The sequence below is a fragment of the Tachysurus vachellii genome, chromosome 14, assembly GCF_030014155.1.
Source record: "Tachysurus vachellii isolate PV-2020 chromosome 14, HZAU_Pvac_v1, whole genome shotgun sequence".
NCBI lineage: Eukaryota > Metazoa > Chordata > Actinopteri > Siluriformes > Bagridae > Tachysurus > Tachysurus vachellii.
The window spans coordinates 19,788,472-19,812,682 of record NC_083473.1 but is presented as its reverse complement, the minus strand read 5'-3'; the positions used below and the strand labels follow the sequence as shown (position 1 = coordinate 19,812,682).

Below are 24,211 nucleotides of genomic sequence, written 5' to 3'. Positions count from 1 at the left end.
GTTCAGGTCTCACCAGAGATGTTCGGGTTCTAGCTAACACAATCAAATACGTTCGCGTCCCTAATGAAGTTGTCCCTAATCATAACTCTGTGCTTTAGGTCCTCGTCCTGCCAGAAGGAGAACATTTGGCCCAGTCTGTGGTCCTGAGCGCACTGGGACAGGCTTTCATTAAGGAGATCTTTGTATTTTGCTGCATATTTCTTGTACCCTGACCAATGCCCCAGTACTTGCACCCCAACAGCATGATTCTACCACCACCAGGCTTCACCGTTGGGATGGTGTTGTAGGTGATGTAGAGAGCCTGGTTTCCCGTAGATATGACAGTTGAGATTAATCAATCTTTATTTCATCAGAGAGTCTAAGATAACTTTAGGTGCTTTCTTGCCAATTCCAAGCTATGTTTCACACGTGTCGTGCTGAGGAATGACCATCGGGTTCTTGGTCACTACTCTTACCAATGCCCTTCTCCCTAAGTTGATCAGCTTGTTCAGCTCTGAAAAGAGTCCTTGTTCCTCCAAACTTCACCCATTAAGGAGGCCAATGTGCTCTTTGACAACCTTTAATGCAGAAGAAATTTTATTTATAGGCTTTTCCAGATTTGTGCCTCGAAATGATCCTGACTCTGAAGTTCCTTTGACATCATAAACTACAATCAAAGTGTACAAACATCTCAAAGATGATTCAGAAAAATGGGAGGCACCTGACTGCAATAGCACAAAGTCTTATGCCAATATGATATTTCAGGGTTTTTTTTAAATATATTTATCACAAATTTAGTGATAAAATATTCGCTTTAAAAAATTATTAAGAATAATTTAGCACAATGCTGCATTATTAAAAAAGATGAGAGGGAAAATGCAGGGGTCTGAATACTTTCTAAATGCACTGTATAAATGATGCAATTTTCTCAATAAATTGATCAAAAACATTTACACTATTGACATACAGCTGAATAAGCATATTAAACAGTTTTGTTCCATGTTTTTCCTTTATTTTTCACAGTAAGCCTTCTGCAATCGCTGTAGTACAACACAATACAAGCCGCTGCTGCTTCTTTGTTTAGAAACATGGGCAATAAAAATAAAAGATTGAATTCCTCCATTTTTTAGGCAAAACTGATTTAATCCTTTAGTGAACACACTGTTAAGTGAGTATGTTGCGTATCAAAAATCCTTAATGTTTAAACGATGTCCAACAGTTTTATAGAAAGGTGTGTTGTAAAATTCACTGTGTCTAACACACAAAAGACAAGAGCACAGATTTACCTGAGTTCACTCAAAATTTTCACTCCATTAAAACATTTCTAGAAAAAAGATATCTGTCTCGAGATACAACCACTTTTCACAGTTATTACTGTATTCCACTATTGCAACAAATGTTCTCTTATTGAGCTTTTTGTTTTTGTAATATAGTTTTTGGTATTACAGGCCTTTAAAACACACTGACTGAACTGAACTTCTCTCGTCTTCTCGATTGACTATACAGTAATAGTGCTTTTGTTCTTTGCTGATTTAAATGTTTATATAGCATTTTCTCACAGGTGAAAAACATCAGCATAATTTTTAGCACCGGTATGTGATTAGCTGCTAACATTCAGCTGTGATTGTAAACACTTTGTAGAAGATATAAGGCTGGGATATGGACAGTGCTGAGCTACCTGCACAGCTGCTTTCATTAAGGTCTGAAGCCCAATGTAATTGGTTCCACTTCATTCTGTACCTCTCTAATAAAATGTGGGTCATTCGGTTTATCTTATTAAAATATTATGGTCACATCATATCATTCCAGCAAATCGCACCTAAGGGGCAGTGCTTTCTATAGTGGTAGTGTTTTTTTGTTTGTTTGTTTTTTAAGGCTCTTAAATGCTCAGGCACAGTGGTACAAGGCTTCTCCCCATCTTCTTAGTGGTGTAAGTGAGAACATTTTAAATTAGAACAGAACGACAAAGATTGTCCTAGAAAAGCTGATGTTGCTTTCACAAGGCAACAGAACGTGCATTGCAGAGCAGGTCATTTTCACAAGTTACAGCTGCGTTCATAAAACCGTCTACACTTTTTAAGGAGCTGCAGACAGGCCCAGAAATAAACCACAGGAAATGATTTATGAGTCTGGATTCTGAGTCCATCCTAAAGCTGTCCTCGTTCCACCTGCTTCAGGATGTACAGGATGCCGATGTTGTCGATGGTGACAAATGTTTTGAAGTCGGACGAGACGCAGATGTGCTTCAGGTTGTTTCCTGTAGTGTAGAAGGTCTGCAGGGCTTCTCCTCTGTCCACACTCCACCACTGCTCAAGAGAAACAGTAAGAACAAACCGTTAATCACAAAAACAAACAAGGACTGTGGAGGACAGGATTGCACACAAAATAAGGAATACAGTTCAAACATGGTGCTGTTAAAAGAACCAAGTAGAAATGTGCAAATTATCTGTAATGATGCATTTATTTTACACCAGACCCAAACAAAAGCTTGATTACAGCTGAAAAAAGACCGATACACACCACAAAAACTTCCAACCATTCATTTATTTGTTTTTTTGCATTTATAGCATTTTGCAGACACCCTTATCCAACTGAGCAACTTGCTCAGGGTCTGCTTGGTGGACCTGGGATTCACAACCTCTGATGAGTAGTCTTCTAAATTGTGTTGTCGTCCTTCAGCTGCTCCCTGTTCTGGGTTGCCACAGCGGATCATCTGATCCATATATTGATTCTGCACAGGTTTTACACCTGACGCAACTCTCCTTTTTTATCCGAGCTCAGGACCGGAACGGAGAGTTAATCGCTTCATTTACTTTAATACGCTTGATTGGTTTTAACAAACATTGATTGGGAAAAATAACATGACAATAATTATCCCAATAACTGACACTAATATCAGAGCTGTGCTGGCCAAGATAATAATCTATGCCTGATGACCAATCGGATTTGAGAATTCAACAATCGATGCGATGTAATTTAATTGAAGACAAATAGAAAGTATTAGCTTACAGATCTTCAGGTAAAAACGAACGTGGGAAAATTTTGCTCATCATCCCAGAAATAATTCACCTTTTCATCAATGACTCGAGAGTTGGATAAAAATACCGTTGTACAAAGAAAACAGTCTACAAGCTCTTAGACACCTGAGACTATATGCTTGTTGAATATCTCCTTCCATCCTCTCTTTCCTTTCTTCTTTTTGGTGGGGGCGTGGTCAAGCACCGAGGGCGGAGTCAGGAAAAAACGATTGGTAAAGATGTACACCAGAGCAGGATTGCGCTAATATGTGTTCTTTGTTTCAGTGAGAGGCGAGAGAGACAGAGAGCTGGGAGAGTTGCACAGAGCTGTGTGTGTGTAGGTTATACATTATAATAATAATAATATAATAATACTGCAATCAAAGCAGAAGCGGTCAATTTGAACTGTCCCAAGTGTGTGTCACATCTCCTCATTTCCCTCTAGAACCAGGAGAAGTGTCACAACAGACAAAAACAGGACAGCAGAAAAAACAAACAAACAAACTAGACAGAAGACACAACATGAACATGGTGCTTATTAGAACAGTGTGTGTTGGGTGTGTGGGTGTGTGTGTAAGGAGTAGTAGACTGAATGATGACTGTATAACACCATTATGACGAACAATTTCTAGTTTTATTTCAGATTGTTACGCAGTCGATTGTTCTGATTTTCCAACATGTGCTATAAATGTTATTCTTTGCTTTCCAGTGTGTTAGTATGTTTTTTTTGCTGATGGTTCGTGCAAAACTGTTGTTCCTAGATGTATCTCTAAGTAATCAAAGTGAAGGAAAGAGTGGGATGGTGTGATTTAGAAAAGGCAATATTTCCTTAGTGATTTGTTTCCAGAAGTGTGCAGTCCCATACGGGCTGAGCGTAATCATCTGGTGTATTTTGTGTGCCCTGTGTGATATAATATTGCCCCATCCCATTTTATGGAGTTCTGTGGAGTAGTTTATCATTATTGCGCAGTGCTTGTTCAGTATCTAGCCATATCTCATTTACCTGACTGGGTTTTACCCTTTTGAGTACCTACTGCAGTTGGTTACTGAATTAATTTGAAATGTCCTCCAAGACATTTGGATCATTAAAGTGTGGTTAAATTGATTCTGAGAGGTTTGTTTATCCCAATCAAATTGAGCAAATCTGCAATTAAGTGATTATTTTGGGTAGTATAGTCATTTTTACAATGCTATACTGCCACTGAGAGAGAGAGAGAGAGAGAGAGGAAGGTTTTCCACTAGATGCTGGAGTGTGGCTGTAGGGATTAGTGATCATTCAGCTACTGTACAAGAGCATTATTTAGATCAGACACTGATGTTGTAAGAGTGAGGAGGTCTAGGTTGCAGTTGGTGGGTGTTCCAGTTCTTCCCAAAGGTGTTCAGTGGGGTTGAGTCAGAGTCAGGGCTCAGTGCAGGACACTTGAGTTCTTCCACTTCAACCTTAACCTCTACACCATGTCTTCATGGAGCTCTGTGATTTGTGCACAGGGGCATTGTCATGGAATTTCATTCACTATTCTCGGGTCACGGGGAGCCTGTGCCTATCTCAGGCATCATCGGGCATCAAGGCAGGATACACCCTGGACAGAGTGCCAACCCATCGCAGGGCACACACACACTCACGCAATCACACACTACGGACCATTTTCCAGAGATGCCAATCAACCTACCATGCATGTCTTTGTACCGGGGGAGGAAACCGGAGTACCCGGAGGAAACCCCCGAGGCACGGGGAGAACATGCAAACTCCACACACACAAAGCGGAGGCGGGAATCGAACCCCCAACCCTGGAGGTGTGAGGCGAACGTGCTAACCACTAAGCCACCGTGCCCAGTCATGGAATTTGTAATGCTATAAAATGTAAACAAAGACCTATTATACAATTGTGTGCTTCCACATTTGTGTCATCAAACCAGTTGGCAAACATGGTTTTGGGAGTTCCCCTAGTCATGGTCAGATGTTCACAACATTTTGCCCATCTAGTTTATACAAAACACTAAGCTGTAAGCTGCAACCTGTATTTCACAGGATACACAAAATCCCATAGTCTACTCCGCTGTACAATTCCTAATACTGCTCTCTAGCATGCAAAACAAATGGCCCAGCATGACTAAGGCAGTGCAAAGGCCATAGGACAAGGACGAGTTTAATTATTCACCGCTCAAGACTTATCACTCCTCATTATCATCTGCTCCTTGCGGCTCTTTAAGTATGTCTGAAAGGAAGGAGAGACTGTCCCACCTTTTTATAGAGCTGAGACAGCAGCACAAGTGTGTGTCCCAAAATGCATTTAGACATCGTTAAGAGCTTTGCCCCATCCCCCTACTGACGTACTCCTCTAAGAAAAAGCAGACTGACCTTGCTCAAGTGTTTGTGCTTATAAATCAAGCCATCCAATCAGTGTAATGCAGCAAGGCATCTTAACAGTGACGGTGAAGGTGAGGAAAATACATTAGGATTCAGAATGTCTTGAGGATGCGCAAAACTGGAATCTGTATGCATGTGGTTCGCTGTTTGTTTTCATAACGGCTTAAAAAAAATGGACATTTTGTAAGAGACAGAGTGAGAGACTGCCTCTATTACACCTGAGCTTCTGGCAGCTCCTCGTTGTGCAACAGAGCGAGCGACTGTGAAAAACAAGAGAAAATAGTCTGTGTCCACAAAGTGAAACTGAAGGACATTGTGTTACTGAGCTTTGGGAAAAAAATGGTGAAGGGAGGAAAACTAGAGTAGAATGTCATATCAAATAAGAGACCGAAGAAAGATTTCAGGATACTCAGAGCATATACGTACCACAGATGGACTGGAAATGTGCATGGATGAGTCAGTGGATGTACATTTGTGTTGATCTACCATCTACATGTGTCAACATGTGAATGCCATATATATATATATATTTAACTGGTGAGAAAGAAAAATGTGAAATTGGAAAAAAATATTAAACCAAGAGACAGAGGATCTCACCTAGAAGTCACATTCATCCATACAGGAACAGCACCCAGGCAACAAAATTCACTTTGGACACCAATGACAGAATATATGACGTTCTACCCCTGGTTGGAGTCTCGTCGCCTGGTGGTCACCCTGCCAGGGATTTGTCGGCATGGTGAGTCAGTGTCTCATGGGATTGTTGTGGATGGAGCCACCTGAAGACTGTCATGCCATTGTTGCGTCAGTCAGCTGTATAGTCTGTTCTTTATCAGCAATCATTTAAAGACTTTAACAGGAAGAAGTTAGTGTTGGGTCTGTGGTGAACTCGGAGTTAGCGCTAATCCATTAGTTCCTCAGTTATTATAAACTGTTGTAGAAATGACATTATTTACTTTTACAGGAATTTACATTTCCTGTCCAGTGCCACCCAAATGAGGATGAGGTTTCCTTGGGAGCCTGATTCCTATCAAGGTTTCTTCCTCTTATCATCTCAGGGAGTTTTTCCTTGCTGCCATCGCCTCCGGCTTGCTCATTGGGGATAGGGATTAAATGTATGTATTAATTTATTCGTTTTTTTTCCTTATTTTTTCTTCTTCTTATTATTATTATATATTGGCTGATTCGGTGCCTTGCTCAGTCGTGGTACCACCTCAGTCGTGGTACTGCCGGCCCGAGACTCGAACCCACAACCTTAGGGTTAGGAGTCAAACTCTTCCCCCTATATATACACATATATACGTATATATACACGTATATATATATATGCATATACACACACACACATACATACACACATATATATACATATATATACATATATACACACACACACACACACACACACACACACACACACACACACACACACGCACTCACCGGCCACTTTATTAGGTACACCTTACTAGTATCGGGATGGACCCCCTTTTGCCTTCAGAACTGCCTTAATTCTTCGTGGCATAGATTCAACAAGGTACTGGAAACATTCCTAAGAGATTTTGGTCCATATTGACATGATAGCATCACGCAGTCGCTGCAGATTTGTCGGCTGCACATCCATGATGCGAATCTCCCGTTCCACCACATCCCAAAGGTGCTCTATTGGACTGAGTTCTGGTGACTGTGGAGGCCATTTGAGTACAGTGAACTCATTGTCATGTTCAAGAAACCAGTCTGAGATGATTCGCGCTTTATGACATGGCGTGTTATCCTGCTGGAAGTAGCCATCAGAAGATTTCTTTATGACTTTTGTCATAAAGGGATGGACATGGTCAGCAACAATACTCAGGTAGGCATTTCAGTTCAGAGATGCCCTTCTGCATACCTCAGTTGTAACGAGTAGTTATTGGTGATTACTGGCCATTCTCCTCTGACCTCAACAAGGCATTTGCGCCCATTTGCGCCCACACTGGATATTTTCTCTTTTTCGGACCATTCTCTGTAAACCCTAGAGATGGTTGTGGGTGAAAATCCCAGTAGATCAGCAGTTTCTGAAATACTCAGACCAGCCTGTCTGGCACCAACAACCATGCCACGTTCAAAGTCACTTAAATCGCCTTTCTTCCCCATTCTGACGCTCGGTTTGATCTGCAGCAGATCGTCTTGACCATGTCTACATGCCTAAATGCATTGAGTTGCTGCCATGTGATTGGCTGATTAGAGATTTGCGTTAACATGCAGTTGGACAGGTGTACCTAATAAAGTGGCCGGTAAGTGTATATATATATATATATACATACATACATACACACATACACACATACACACATATTAGACTTGTATTTAAATGTGTTTGTGTTTATCCCCAATGATCAAGCCTGAGGTGACTGAGGCGAATGTGGCGAGGAAAATCTCTGTTAAATGGTAGAGGAAGAATTGTGTGATACAGTCAGACGATTGTGTATTGATGAGGACGTTGTGGTCCTAAAAGAACACGTGGAGTTGGCATCTCCTCTTAGAATGTCTGAATACTTCATGAAGCAGACTCACAGTAAAGGATGATGTTAAAACTGATTTTAAAATGATGAGACTGGTTTTTGGTTTATATGATCCCAAATCTGTCCAGCATACGGATCTCCCAAGAATTTATTTAATTTAATGTACTGTAGTGGAATGTTCTGCTGTGTCCAGGTCAGTCACCTGAGCTCCTCAGCTGCAGTTCACTTGTTGAAGACAAAACCAAAGAACAAGCAGGAAGTGAAGACTGTTACAGTAAAGACCTCCAATATACTGTGGTAGAAACCTAAAGCAACAATAACTATCTACTGACCTGACTGCACGTCTCAATGTCTGAATTGCTAATTAAGACAAGATAGTTAGCAAGCTGATAGAATTCTGAAAAAAACAAACAAACAAAAAAAACAGATAAAATAACTTTAGCATACAACGAGCTTCCTGTCTAGCACAAGTGCGTTTTCATTTGGAAAGTTAGCTTTCTTCTACACACACTGCCTCACCGCTAACGTGCCATTTTCTCACTTATGTCCAATCATTCCCCGAAAGAGGAAAGGTCTCTTGTTTATGTCGTATGCGTGTGTTGTCCTGAGACTGATAAACAAATGTTTCTGTCTGCACCTCGTCTTCGTAAAAGGTGAAAATCCTGAAAGAAATAAGTGTGAATAGAGTTTCGGAAACTCTGGAGACTGAGCGAGATTGTGTGAGAGATTATGTGTTTTGCTTAAGCAAAGCTTTGCCCTGAAAAGAGGAAAGCTCTTTCAAACGGCATATGATGATCTGCGTCTCTCAGGACACGGACACACACACACACACACACACACACACACACACACACACACACACACACACACACACACACACTTTTATGTGTGAAAGCAAGCGGCACCACAGCAAGTGATATATAGCAGTGGTTTCTGGCAACAGCCATCGCTCACCCAGCACCCACACCCACACAAACACACACACATACAAACCACACCACACCACACACAGCCATTTCATACTCATTCCCTCATTTATCTTCACTAAGCGCTTTATCCTGGTCGGTGCGGTGGATCTGGAGCCAATCCTGCGGACACAGGCTAGAAAAAATGGAACACACTCTGGATTGAAGTGAAACACCATGCACACAACACAACACAACACAACACATGCACAATACAACACACACAGCACATTTACACAGTCTATGCACAATACAACACACACAGCACATTTACACAGTCTATGCACAATACAACACACACAGCACATTTACACAGTCTATGCACAACATATGCACAATACAACACAAGAACAAAACAACACACGCACAGCACATACTGAGAGTCTATGCACAATACAACACACACACAGCACAACATATACACAGTCTATGCGCAATACAACACACACAGCACAACATGTACACAGTCTATGCACAATACAACACACACACACACAGCACAACATTTACACAGTCTATGCACAAAACAACACACACAAACAGCACAACACATGCACAACACAAAACATGCAAAACATTCACATAATAAATCACAACACAACACAGGAACAACATGCACACAATACAACACAAGCACAGCAGAAGAGGTTTTCTCCAAGGACTTCTCTGTATTTTTGACCCATCCCTATGGTTGAGAAACACCCCCACCCCCCACCCCCAGCACACACACCCACACACCCACACACATACACACGTGCACATGCACGCACACACACAATGCTGCTACAACCACGCTTCACTATAGGGCTGGCTTTAGCCAGTATTTGTTGTTTTTGTGCCAGATGTAGCACTTGGAGTTCAGCTTAAAGAGTTTAACTCTATCTCATCAGACCAGACAATATTTTTCCTCTCATGAGTCCTGGCTTCTGCATCCTCACACCACTAATCAGCATCATGTCTCATGTATGCAGCAAAGGAGCTTTCAGACTTGTGTGTGTGTGGTGATGGAGCTTTGGTGGAAATTCAAGCATGTGAAATCTTCTGTTGTTTAGGATTATCCACATTGCTGCCAATATTGCTACCCATCATGTATAATTAATAAATAAATAAATAAATAAATAAATAAATCAATCATGAAGAAGTGCTTACATACTGACCAACAAGAACATTTCCCAAATTTCACTGTGGCATCCATCATGTGATGTCGTTAAAGTAAACACCTGAGCTCAGTACGCTGACTAAAGGTCTGCAATCACAATGAACTTGCAATCATTTTTATCCACATCCATAAGTGGTTCTTCTCCAAATAGCTGCCACAAAGTTTAAAGCACACAGTTGTATGTATAGAATCACACTCACAATGTTAATGCATACACATGCTCAATAAATACACTAAAGTGTGTGTGTGTGTGTGTGTGTGTGTGTGCGCATGTGTGCATGTGTGTGAGTGAGAAGTAGCAGTACTTATTGATTGTTTTGGATGAGAGGCCGCCCTGTGTAAACCCTATAGCACATGAAAAAGCATGAGGAATGAAAGCAGAGCCAACACAAGCACTTCCAAAAGATCCTGACATTAACCAGGAACGCATCGGGCTCTAGGTGATGACCTTTACATAAAAGAGAAGAGAAAACACACTACAGATACTACTTACTGTATCACACACCCTTTGAATGCCCATTTTTATTATAAAGTGTGTGTGTGTGTGTGTGTGTGTGTGTGTGTGTGTGTGTGTGTGTGTGTGTGTGTGTGTGTGTGTGTTTCACAGAGCTTCACAGAGCCACATGCTGCAAAAATGTTTAAATAAAAAATAATAAACGGATACAGATACAAAATTAAACATCGGTTAAGAAAGAATTGTTCGTTCTTTGAATCTTTCTCTGTGAGGAGAGAGAGAGAGAGAGAGAGAGAGAGAGAGAGAGAGAGAGAGAGAGAGTGAGAGAGAGAGAGTGAGAGAGAGAGAGTGAGAGAGAGAGACAGAGAGAGGACAGAGAGAGAGAGAGAGAGAGAGAGACAGAGAGAGAGAGAGAGAGAGAGAGACAGAGAGAGAGAGAGACAGAGAGAGAGAGAGAGAGAGAGAGAGAGAGAGACAGAGAGAGACAGAGAGAGAGAGAGAGAGAGAGAGAGAGAGAGAGAGAGAGACAGAGAGACAGAGAGAGGACAGAGAGAGAGAGAGAGAGAGAGAGAGAGAGAGAGAGAGAGACAGAGACAGAGACAGAGACAGAGAGAGAGAGAGAGAGAGAGAGAGAGAGAGAGAGAGAGAGACAGAGAGAGGACAGAGAGAGAGACAGAGACAGAGACAGAGACAGAGAGAGAGAGAGAGAGAGAGAGAGAGAGCTCAGAGAACAGAAAGGAAAGGGAAAGACAAGAACAACAACTTAAAAAGAGGGAGAAAGAAGAAAAAGATGATTAATAATTCACTAATTAATGATGGACAGTTACAGTGAATTATACAAATGCAGAAAGAGATATTAGTTATTAGATATTACAGATTTTGCTCTCACTATACTGTAAGGAACTTGACTAAGCATCCTGAAATGATTTCACACAGTTATAGTGTTGACATGCTGAACATTTCTGATTAATATTGATAAAAGGAAGGAGCTGGTGTACTGGTGTAATATGTACTGGTGTAATATGTACTGGTGTAATATGTACTGGTGTAATATGTACTGGTGTAATATATACTGGTGTACATATTATTTGTTCGACTGTGGTTGAATTCTCGAATCTGATTGGCCAGAGGGTGTGCATCACTTTGTTGTTTCTATAGTAACAGCTCATACACAGGAGCAGCAGATGCTTTATATTAGCTACACCTTTTTAATATGTCTTGTTTAACAAATGAAAACGTATGAAGTTTGAGGTTTCGATGCACTCCACCGAACAGTCTGTCGTGTTATTCCTTACTTATTAAAAAAACCCCAAAGGAACAGCCTATAACTGGTGCTGCTATAGCTTAAGTGATAAGTCTCTCACTTTGTCTCTCAGATAAAACTGAACTATAAACGGACTTTGGACTCCTTGGTTCATAAATTCAAAATTATATTCTAAACTACACCAAAGAGCATGAGGTATAAAATGAATAAAGCACTTTGAGGCATGCTGCTAGTGGAAACTAATTAAAATAATAGACAGTGTGTTTATTTTCTTACATACAATACTGTGCAGAGGTTTTAAGCAGATGTGAAGAATCGCTGTAAACTAAGAATGCTTTCAAAAATAGATATTTTAACTGTTTATTTTAATTAGTTTTCAAAATGCAAAGTAGGATCAGAGTCAGGTGTCTGATTATATACCCAGCATTTCATATATAGGTTGAATTGTCTTGAAAATGAATTGAAACAGAAACAACTGTGTAGGAGCTTCAAGCTGGCTGAGGACCAAAAACACAGGACACACCATGGCAAGACTGAGCTTAGCAACAAGACACAAGGTAGTTGTACTGCATCAGAAAGGTCTCTCACCAGAAAGGCAAAGATTCCAAAGCAGACTGGGGTTTCAATATGTGTTCTTCAAGCTATTTAAGAGAAGCACACTGAGTTGAGAAATGTTGAGGACCGTAGTCACAGTGGTCGGCTAGGGGAACTTAACGCAGCAGATGAAAGACACATCAGACTTACTTCCCTTTTGACATCGGAAGAGTGCCATCAGCAAACAGCTGGCAGAAACTGGTGAGACCCAGGGTACACCCATTAACTGTCTGGAGACGTCTGGGCAGAAGTGGTCTTCATAGAAGAATTGTGGCCAAAAAGCCATAGCAGGCTAAGCAGCTCAACTATGCACAAAATCATAAGAACTGGTGTGCAGAAAAATCTCTGGACTAATTTTAAAAATATGTGAAATATTTGGCTGAAGCACTAAGCAGGTTGTTTGCCAAACGGCTGAACAGCGGTACAATGAGCCAGGCAACGGTGAAGCAGGGTGGAGGTTCCTTCAAGTTTGGAGTTGCATTTCTACAAATGGAGTTAGAGACTTGGTCAGGATTAATGGCGTCCACAATGCTGAGAAATACAGACAGACGCTTAAACATCATGCAATACCATCGGTGTGGTTGCTGATTGACCCCAAATTTAATATGCAGCTGGAAAACAAGCCCCAAAAATAAAGCCAATGTCATTGAGGACTAACTTGGAGTCCTGGAAGGGATATTTTGGCCCCCACAGAGCCCTGATCTCAACACCATCGAGTCTGTCTGGGATTACATGAAGAGACAGAAGGATTTGAGGCCGTCTAAATCCACAGACGAACTGTGTGCAAGTGTAGAAGCACTGATCTGAAATCAAAGGCTGGTCCACCAAAATATTGATTTGATTTGGATTTATTTTTCTTTTTATTTCTTTTCAACTCAATTCAATTTATTTGTATAGCACTTTTAACAATTTCCTTTTGTCTCAAAGTAGCTTTAGAGAAGTATGGAAACAGAAGAGAGAGAGAAAAAGAAATATTAAATTAAAAAAATATTAACTTAAAATTTAAAATACTATATATCTATCCCTAACCCTAATGAGCGAGCCGGAGGCGACGGCGGCAAGAAAAACTCCCTGAGATGATATGAGGACGAAACCTTGAGAGGAACCAGACTCAGAAGGGAACCTCATCCTCATTTGGGTGACACTCTACAGTAAATAATGTAAATGTAAATAATGTTATTTCTACAACAGTTTATAATAGTGCAACTGAGAGCTCCTGAGGAACTAATGGGTCATCGTAACCTCTGAGTTCAGCGCAGACCTGATAGCTGATAAAGACCAGACCATACAGCTGACTGACACAACATTGGTTCAAAAGAAGGCATGTCTCCTAAATAAACTTAACACTTGTATTTTTGAAAGCTTTTTTACTTTACAGCATTTCTTTACACCTGCCTAAATCTTCAGAAAACTACTGTATGTTAATTCATTATTATTATTATTATTATTATTATTATTATTATATAATCAAAATAACTAGGAATAGTAGCCCATGTACATTTTAATCAGCTGTATATTATACAGTACGGTATCATTAATTGGCTGACAATTAACCAAATTAATTAAATACAGTGGATCATATTGAAAAGTGCATGACATGAAAAGCAGTGTTGTTATTTCAAGAGTCATCTCAACCAAGTATATAATTTGCAGTGAAAAAAACCTCACACCGGCTTGGCACTAAGTCAGGCAGTGTAATGATGACTGACAGATTGAGAAATTGTGCAAGTTTCCATGATGATTAATCTATCAGCTCTTATAACACAGCGCGGCGTCCTGATGGAAACGAGTCATGATCAATCACAAGTCATTATCGCCCCTTGCACTCATCCATCACATCAAACGGGGCATTCGGTGAAGCGGCGTAGGCTCAAGCTGCTCATTTATACTCATCCGAGCTCAGTTCTGTGGCTGCGGATCTGTTGGTTAAGACATGAGGGATGAGGAACAACACGGCCGTGCCCTGATGTTTCACTCGAATCCTTTGAAGATCTCGGCCATGCGAGAGATGAGCCATCGTTGCTCGTTTAGAGTTTTAAATCCACATTCACTGCTGCAGATTTTTTTTACACCCACTTATATACCCTGAACATACGTTCTCATCCTGAGAGGTGAAAACATACAGCTTTAACAAGCCTTTATACACTGGCAAGACAGTATTGTCATGCTATTGTCCTGTGACAGTGTTGTGTTCTAAGTGATATTGTCTTACTTATTTAAAATGATTCTGACATATTAGCGGCATCTGAATATTATACAGTAGGTGAAAAGCAGTACACCAAAGGTGCAGCATGTCAAGATTCTCAGTATTTATAAAACTGTAGGTTAGAAAAACCCAAATAATCTACTTCTACCAAATTTCTGCAGTATAGAGCCAATGCACAATGCTCTATCCCATAATACAACAGGACATGTGCAGTATAAATTGATGTAGGTATTAAATGCATTGTGTCCGGATTGTGTTCTTACAAATATACTGATCAGTACGTACTTCATACATCCCCAAGCAGTAGGCACCAAATCAAATGCAGCAAGCACTGAATCAAATGCAGCAAGCACTGAATCAAATGCATTGGGCACTGAATCAAATGGGGTTGGCACTGAATCAAATTGAGTTGGCACTGAATCAAATGAATTTGGCACTGAATCAAATGGAGATTGCACTGTATCAAATGAAGATGGCACTGAATACATTAGGCATTGAATCAAATGCTACAGGCATTGAATTGAATGCAGTTCACAGTACACGATTTCAAATGCACACATTATCCAGCCTCCCCCCCACCCCAACCCTCGTGACAGCTCCATAGTATCCATAGTAACCATTTATCAAGGCTGAGAAGACAGATAAACCTAAATAATATTCTAGCATTTCAATACACAGATCAGCCGAGAATTCATTCATTCATTCATTCATTCATTCATTCATTCATTTACTACCGCTTATCTGAACTACCTCAGGTCACGGGGAGCCTGTGCCTATCTCAGGCTTCATCGGGCACCAAGGCAGGATACACCCTGGACGGAGTGCCAACCCATCGCAGGGCACACACACACACACACTCTCATTCACTCACTATGCATGTATTTGGACCGGGGGAGGAAACCGGAGTACAAGGAGGAAACCCCCGAGGCACGGGGAGAACATGCAAACTCCACACACACAACGCGGAGGCGGGAATCGAACCCCCAACCCTGGAGGTGTGAGGCAAACGTGCTAACCACTAAGCCACCGTGCCCCCCTGCCGAGAATTCAATAGAAACTAAAAAATTGATTTAATTATTAAAACATTTCATCATGTAACAAGCAAAGCAGAGCATTTCACCAGATTACTCTCAGAACGCTCAATGTTCAAGCGAGATCTGGATCTTTGTATGGTCACAGACTGAAAAAATAAACACTTGATCTGGTTAGAATCCAAGTTTTGTGTGTATGTTTATACCTTGATGTATCCTCCAGTAGACACGAGGACCTTGTTATCAGGAGAAAAGTGCAGATCAGTCACCCAGCCTCCGTGGAAGGAATCCATAGAGTCCTTTTTCTCCAGGGAGCAGATCTTCAGCAAGTTTCCATTTAACACGCTCCAGAGCTGCATGGGAGAAAAATAACACTGATAAACACATTTATCACAGAGGGGATGTGGCTGAGCTGGCAGGTAACGTGATGGTTCTCACCTGTGTGACCTATACATTATTTTGTGAGATATACATTATTTTGTGTGTGTGTGTGTGTGTGTGTGTGTGTGTGTGTGTGTGTGTGTCAATTTATAGCATGCCGATTTATGATCTTGTTTTAATTTGTACCTGTAGATGAAAGTGGTGTGATTTCTTTTGTTTAATTAGTGAAAAGTAATCAACAAAATTAATAGCTAGTGTTTCCCCCTTTGGCTGAAATAACCTCGATGAGATGTTTCTTGTAGCCATCTACCAGTTTCTGACATCATCTAGAAGAAAGTTTCTCCCACTATTCCAGATGTGATGTTTGAGGGATTTCTTGCCTGCACAGTCTACTTCAAATCACCACACGGGATCTCAATAGGCTTTGACTTTCGGAATTCCAGAATTCTCAGTTTTTTACTTTTCAGCAAGTCCTTGGTGGATTTACTGGTATGTTTTTGTCATGTTGCTAGGTCCAGTTCCAATTTTTTGACAGATGGTCTCATGTTCCCCAAGCACCTTCTGGTACAATGTAGAATTCATAGTGGACTGAATGACGATGAGCTGGCCAGGTCCTGCTGCAGCAAAGCATCCACAAAACATAACACTTCCACCTCCTTGTTTCACAGCTGGTATGAAGCTCTTTTGCTAAAATTTGGTTTATGCCAAACATGCCCTCTGTTATGGTCTTCAAATAAGTACATGTTAGACGCATATTTCCGAAGCACATTATTGCAGAAGTCTTGGCCTTTGGCATCTCCCATGATAATTAAAGTTGTGCAGTCTCTTTCTGATTCATGCACTTTGACATCAACTAAAGCAAGAGCTTGCAGTAGGTCTAGTGATGATATTTTGGAGACTTCATTAATTCAATTCATTTCAATTTATTTGTATAGCACATTTACCAGTTCACATAGTCTCAAAGCGGCTTTACAGAAGTATAGAAACAGAATAAAAAAATTGAAATTTAAAATTTAAGTTGCTATTTATCTCTAACATCTAATGAGGATATGAAGCTAGTGGGTGCAAGTGTTGAGGATGCAGAAGATAGGGATAGGTGGAGAGAGATGATTCGCTGTGGCGACCCCTGAAGAAGGAAGAAGAAGAAGAAGAAGAAGAAGAAGAAGAAGAAGAAGAAGAAGAAGATTTATCTCTAACATCTATCCCTAATGAGCAAGCCGGAGGCGATGGTGGTGAGGAAAAACTGAGATGATATGAGGAAGAAACCTTGAGAGGAACCAGACTCAGAAGGGAACCTCATCCTCATTTGGGTTACGCTCTACAGTAAATAATGTAAATGTAAATAATGACCTTTCTATAATGGTTTATAGGGCAACTAATGGGTTCCACCATAAATCCACCACAGACCCAACACTAATTCCTTCCTGCCGAAGTCTTCAAATGATCGCAGATGAAGACTCGACCATACAGCTGACTGACACAACAGTGGTTCAAAGAAGACATGACAGTCACCGGGCGGCTTCATACCAGGGTTCCTACAGGTTTCTTCAAGTTAAATTCAAGTCTTTTTAAGACCTTTTTAAGACCATTTACAGTATATAAAAAATTAATACCTATTTCACGTCCCTACCAGCAAAGAAAAACAAAATCCTTGAACTTGTGTTCATTTATTTTTCAAATGTGGAATGGGTAAAAGATAAGCCAAGCAGTGTGTGAAAAATAAAAACATTTCAGTAGGCCACAAGAAAGTTTGCCGAACAATGTTAAGTTGTTTTTTAACATGAACTAGCTACTTATTCCATGCTGGGAATATGGGGAACTGAGAGACCCCTGAACAATAAACATCGAAAATCAGAACTCAACAATAAATTAAATTAAATTAAGAAACACAGTCAACTCCTTAGCTCTTCACTCAGGGCAGCAATGTCTTTATCAAGGACAGCCAGTTTCGTCAACTTCTCCTTATGGCCTCTCCGCAAGAGGTTGGACCTGGAGATCAGGTCAGTGTTGGTGTGGACCCAAAAGCTGTGCGCAGATCCACTCTAGTTGCGGCCATAGCTGGAGGGTCTGCAGCGCTATCAGCAAGCTGGCTAACATTAGCTCCTGTTGCCACTTCAGGCACATTAGCAGATAGCTGGCTAACATTAGTTGGTTGAAACACGCAGGCGATGGAAGGAGTTTGTTTTTGTCCATTGAGAGCGTTATGTGCTTGGACGACTTGGCATGAGACTCTAATGCCTTCATTCCCATTGTACCTAGCTGAATCCTTTTTTTGCATATGGTGCAAAAGGCCTCAAAAACGTTGTTGTCCACTGGTTTTAACCAATGACGAAAAGAGTTTTTATCCAGCCACGGTTCATTAAATTTACACTCAGAATGAAATTGGTAGCTAGCTAACGTAAAAACAAACTTTAAAAATATAACTGCGTGCGTCAGTCTAGTGTTAATTTCGTCATCGATATTTAATTTAGTCTTAGTCTTGTGCAAATGTCCTTGTTAGTTTTAGTCATATTTAGTCATTCACATATCTTTTTTTGTTAGTCAAGTTTTAGTCGACTAAAAGTCCCGTCATTTTAGTCTAGTTTTAGTCAAAAGAAAACTCAAGGTATCTTAGTCAAGTTTTAGTCGACTAAAAGTTTTTTAATTTTAGTCTAGTTTTAAGTCAAAAATTGTAGCTCTGACCGACTTATTACGGACTTAATGCAAGTTATACATGGTATTGCACACACCATTATTGATGATATTTGGAGCAATATTACATGTAATTGTTAAACTTGATTCCCTTACATATACATTTGCTTTTAAGCCTAATTATTCATTTTGATTATGATGTGATTGTGACAGGGGCGTGGGAAGAGGTTTCAGGTTGGGGGTGCTGAGTTTTTTCTGTCACCACTTTTGAATAAGAAACAATATCAAGGCTATAAAACTTGTCAAAACTCCGCGAATCACAAAAGTATCAGTGAGAAGATGAGAACACTCGTTTAAACAGTGCATACACTCAAACTTGACTGCACATCACATTTTTTACTTTATTGATACTGCTTTTAATCGTAATGCAAAGACCGGTCATCGGGACATAAGCGGTCATGTACAATAAAAGAGCCTGCGCAGCGACAGGAAATATAATTGAACACAAAAAGCCGCCTAGACCAGGGGTGGACTTGCGCTCAGGAGTTTTTATTTATTTATTTGTTCTGTATTATTTTTTAAAACAGAATTTTTTTATTCTGTTATTGATAACAGACCGCTGCGAACTATAACACACCGTTGCCATGAAAAACAGAGTGTTGCCATGGACACACAGGATTCTAACCGTAGAGACGGAGCGCACTATTTTCTTTAGAGGAAGCAATACAATCGTTTTTAAATCAATAAACTTCTTTTTAAATCATCATTTTGTGTCAAATTATCTATTTATTTGGTAGGTAGCAATATAATAAGTGGGATCCGCTTCGCGGACCTGCAACTTGAGCAACAGCGAAGCCTGTCATACACAACAATCCCATGAGTCAAAGCATCTTGCAGTCTGCTCTTGGGCTGAATCTGCTTGGATGGTCTGATCTGGCCATGTTGGCAGTTGTTTTAAATGTTCTAGTAACATCTGCAACGTTCTGCATGCATGACCTCATAGTTACCAAGTGGTTGTGGTGGTAAAACTGACTGTTTTAATCTTACATGTTGTGACTTCTGTGGCATGATCAGGATTCAAACTCATGATCTCTAGGCCAAAAGGGTCAATTCTATTCTCTTATTCCACTACACTTTCAAATGATGTGCTGCTCGAAATGAAACGTACAATCCGAATTTAAGGTGATTTAAATCATTATACATTTGAGTTAATGTTACAATAGGACCAGCGACCATCATAGATGAGTTCATGTACATTACTTTTGATGGATTTGTTTAGACAGTGCAGATATTTTAGATGCTTTTAAGAGCTTTTCACAGTGATGAAATAACCAGACTCAAAAACCTATGTCCACTGCATGTAAAGAAATGACAATGTCCAGCCATCCATCCATCCATCCAGCCATCCATCCATCCATTCATCCATTGTAGTGTTATCATACTCAGGGTTGTGGGGAGCCTGCAGCCTTGGAGCACAAGACAGCGGGATGATCTGGAAGGCGTGCCAACATATCACAGGGCACAAACACACACTTATACACACTACAGACATTCTACAGAGATGCCAATCAGCCTACCTGTGGGAGGAAACCAGAGAACCCAAAGGAAAACCTCAAGGCGAAATCAAACCCCAACCCCAACCAAAACCCATGCTAGCAAGCTATCTTTTGTAGTGTTTAACCTACAGAGGGTTGTGGGGAACCTGCAGTCTATCTAGGATGTCTGGGCACAAGGCGAGTTTCCTGCAATGAGTGCTTGTACACTGTTATGTGAATAGACCCGTAATAGTCAATGTACAAGCACACGGTGTACCAGAGCACAGACAGAAATGTTAGCGTGCTAGGTTTCTATGGGAACTAAACTAGTGCACTTTATCTTCCTCGTCCTTGCCAACTGAAGTATAAATAAAACGAGTTTGAGTGAACGTGACACTCAAGGGCTTGAATTGCACAAATGGAGGCTTCCATCTCTCTCTTTCTCTGAGCACTATGTATAAAGGATGAGACACAGCTTCTGTAGTTTACACAACACAACTCCAAAGCTCTTTCTCACAGTCAAAACCGAGAGAGAGAGAGAGAGAGAGAGAGAGAGAGAGTGAGAGAGAGAGAGAGAGAGAGAGAGAGAGAGAGAGAGAGAGAGAGAGAGAGAGAGAGAGAGTGTAAGAGAGAGAGAGAGAGAGAGAGAGAGAGAGAGAGAGAGAGAGAGAGAGAGAGAAAGGGAAAGAGAGAGAGAGAGAAAGAAAGAGAAAGAGAAAGAGAGAGAGAGCGTTTGACAGTTTTGGCAACAGCAAGAGGTATGTTTGCAAGAACAGAAAGGAGGCAAGAAGAAAGGAGAAGGGAAAACAAGTGAGAGTTCAAAGAACAGAAGTTGAAATCACTTCTGGCTGCGTTCTGTCGTTTTTTCCTCATTAGGTGGCTGACTGCTGTTTTTCGAAAGGCCCATGAACAATAACAGGACACAACACAGCTGGTATCAACTCCCCTAATATCTCAGATAGGACTGTTCCAATAATTATTTATACGTATTCAAAATAAACAGAACACGTACACAGACGATTGAAAATCGCTTCGTGAGTTCCTCTCGCAGCCCTGCTGAAGACGTCTGTGTCAAAATTAATAACAGCATTATATACACACAACAGTGTGAAGATGATTTCATCACTGACGATTTCAGAGAATCCTAGAGATGTCTTAATGAATGAATAAATGAAATTGGGGCAATTCTAATCTTCACATATCCCAACTGAGGAGGTCTGAGCGCAGGGGCAGCTATGATACAACACACCTGGAGCAGAGAGGGTTAAGGGCCTTGCTCAATTGCATGGCAGTGCTGGAGCTTGAAGTCCGACCTTCTGATCAAAAACCAAAACCTTAATCACTTGAAAATATCTGAAAATCCTTGTTTTTGCAGTAGCTTTTTTTTTCCCCCATTCAAAATCTTGCAGAGATTTTTGTGCTTAATTTTCTTGTGGACATGAATTGCTAAAACTGCAAGCACAGGATTCTGTTTTTAATCTCTTAGCACTGAAGACTCTTATGCAATGACTTTAATGATGTTCCACAGACATGACTGGAAGACGTCACACGACGCCTCTCGCACAAACCTGCAGAAAATCAGCTGCGATTTTAAAAAATTATTTGCTTGATTTTGTTCATTTCTGTTATTGCAAAATCATTAAATCCTCGAGGATTTAAGCCTTTAAGAACTGCCAAAAAATACTGGCTCTAAATGACATTGTTTAACTTAGTCATCTTAACCTGACTTCCTGCTTATATACACATGTAAATATCTCAATAGCAGGATCATTTGTTTTTCTTTAGCAATGACTGCGTACAAAATCGATCGTGCGTTATGATTTTAAAATGAATCGTACTTATTTCACGACAGGAAACGTGTGTGAGGTGCGTGGGAAATTTGGGTCAGGTAAATATGTGGTAAGGTGTAAACTGTGTTAAAAAAGGTTAGCTGATGTGACAGGAATAATAATATTGACGCTGACGTCAGACTCCGTGCTGGAGATGTGTTTTTATTCCTCACTCACCCTGATCTCGCCGTTGTCATCACCAGTGGCAAGGCGCTTGCTGTCCCAGGAGAAGCGGCAGCTGCGCACGCAGGCTTTGTGGCCTTGCAGGAAGAACACCATGCTCCATGATGAACAGCTCCACACCTGAGGGCACACAAGTCATGTTTTCTAAGTCTCTCTGGGATTAGCGGTGTGAAGACAGGAGCAGCGCTAGTGTGTAAACGGTATGGCTGATCCAATCACAGTGGGAGAATCACTAAAGTGGTTTACAAGCAGACAGACAGCTGTGATTGAGTTACGTCAGTGAAAAGCTCTTCAGCACACAGCTAAGCCAAACACAGCTTTCACTCATTATTCATGTGTGTGTTTGTGTGTGTGTGTGTACCCAGGGTAATGGCCCACAGTGTTAATTAACCAATGTTGGACTACAGTCTGCACGGTTAATGAGCATTCCAGAAGCTGCAGGAAGAGCGTGCCAAATATAGAGCCATAGTACACTCACACACACACACACACACACACTCACACAGAAGCCTGCATGCAAAGATCAGCCATGTGAAAAGATCAGTAGGGTGGATGAAACACAGACATCTCTCTTAAGCTTCAGCAGTTCTAAGAATGATGTGCTTGATAGACACATAGACACACACACACACACACACACACACACACACACATGCACACAGGATGCAAACTAGTGAGCATCCTTTGCTAGAAATTCTCTTCTAATTATCTCTATTTAGCTTCAGCAGTTCTAGGAATGATGTGCTTGATAGACACACACACACACACACACACACACACACACAGACACACACACATGCACACAGGATGCAAACTAGTGAGTATCCTTTGCTAGAAATTCTCTTTCTAATTATCTCTCTTTAGCTTCAGCAGTTCTAGGAATGATGTGCTTGACACACACACACACACACACACACACACACACACACACACACACACACACACACACACAATCTAGTGAGCTCTGAATTTCTGAACAATTTCTGAATTTCTGCTACGTCTCGTCACCTAACTTCTGAAGCACATTTACTCATGAGAGCTGCACTTTAAACATAAACCCAGATCAGGATTTTGAAGGGTTTTGTCTCAGCATTAAGAGAGTAAATCATAGTAAGTAGCAGGCTTGTAACAACAGAACAATATAATCGTCCCTACACAATAATACTATACTACAAGTGAGGTTTATCACCAGACCTGTTAAACTGGTACACATTTTAGTGTAGGAACTCAGTGGACTTGTACAAGTTCTCACTCACAATTACACCAAATGAGCTTCTTTTCCTATAAAGTCAGTGGACATGTGAAGAAACCAGAGAACCCAGAGGGGATGCAGAGACTTGAACGGAGGACCCTGGAGCTGAAAGATCAACATTATAGACTTTTCCTCTTCCTTACCTTTGCTGTCTTGTCTGCTGAGGTGGTGATGAAGAGATGTCCATCAGGGGATATGTCACCTGACAGAACTGCACCCTGATGGCACTTCAGGTCCTGGAGCTTCTCTCCTGAGTTCAGATCCCACACCTGGAACATTACACACACAAATTACACACACTGCTAATAATACGCATTCTTTCTCAGTCTGCAATCAGGTGTGTAAAGTGGTGGTGTGGACGAGAACTCGCTGCCTCTCTACAAGCCAATAAGCTGCTTAATGAACCTGTAAGAGCAGAGCGTGTCCTCAATAACGGTTTTATTTACAGATACAGACAGACACAGTAAATCTAAACCCATTAAATATAGAGGACTTTTTCTTGTTGTGATTATGACACACAGTTCTGCTGATCATTACCTTCACAGTGCCATCAAATGACCATGACAGCAGAGCAGAGGATAAAGAGGATGAGCTCAGAAGATGAAACCTTCTAACTGGCTCCTCATGTCCTTTTAATACCAGACAGTGTTCTGTCATCCACCTCCACACCTGAGAGAGAGAGAGAGAGACAGAGAGAGAGAGAGAGAGAGAGAGAGAGAGAGAGAGAGAGAGAGAGAGAGAGAGAGAGAGAGAGAGAGAGAGAGAGAGAGAGAGAGAGAGAGAGAGAGAGAGAGAGAGAGAGAGAGAGAGGGAAAGAAAGAGACAGAGAGAGAAAGATGGAAAGACAGAGAAAGAGAGAGAGAGA

General features: G+C 40.9%; 1 protein-coding gene across 2 annotated transcripts in view; it reads right to left on the bottom strand.

Moving 5' to 3' along the window:
- Positions 1–969: 969 nt before the first annotated feature.
- apaf1 (apoptotic peptidase activating factor 1) overlaps positions 970–24,211 on the bottom strand; it is a 55,810-nt gene continuing 32,568 nt past the window's right edge. For both annotated transcript variants that reach the window (XM_060886343.1, XM_060886342.1), the window contains exons 23-27: positions 23,884–24,015; positions 23,490–23,615; positions 22,089–22,214; positions 15,742–15,888; positions 970–2,285 (exon numbers count right to left, since the gene is read on the bottom strand). In XM_060886343.1, the coding sequence (XP_060742326.1) occupies positions 2,127–2,285; positions 15,742–15,888; positions 22,089–22,214; positions 23,490–23,615; positions 23,884–24,015 (690 nt within the window). In that variant the 3' untranslated portion in view covers positions 970–2,126. The remainder of the gene's footprint in view (positions 2,286–15,741; positions 15,889–22,088; positions 22,215–23,489; positions 23,616–23,883; positions 24,016–24,211) is intronic.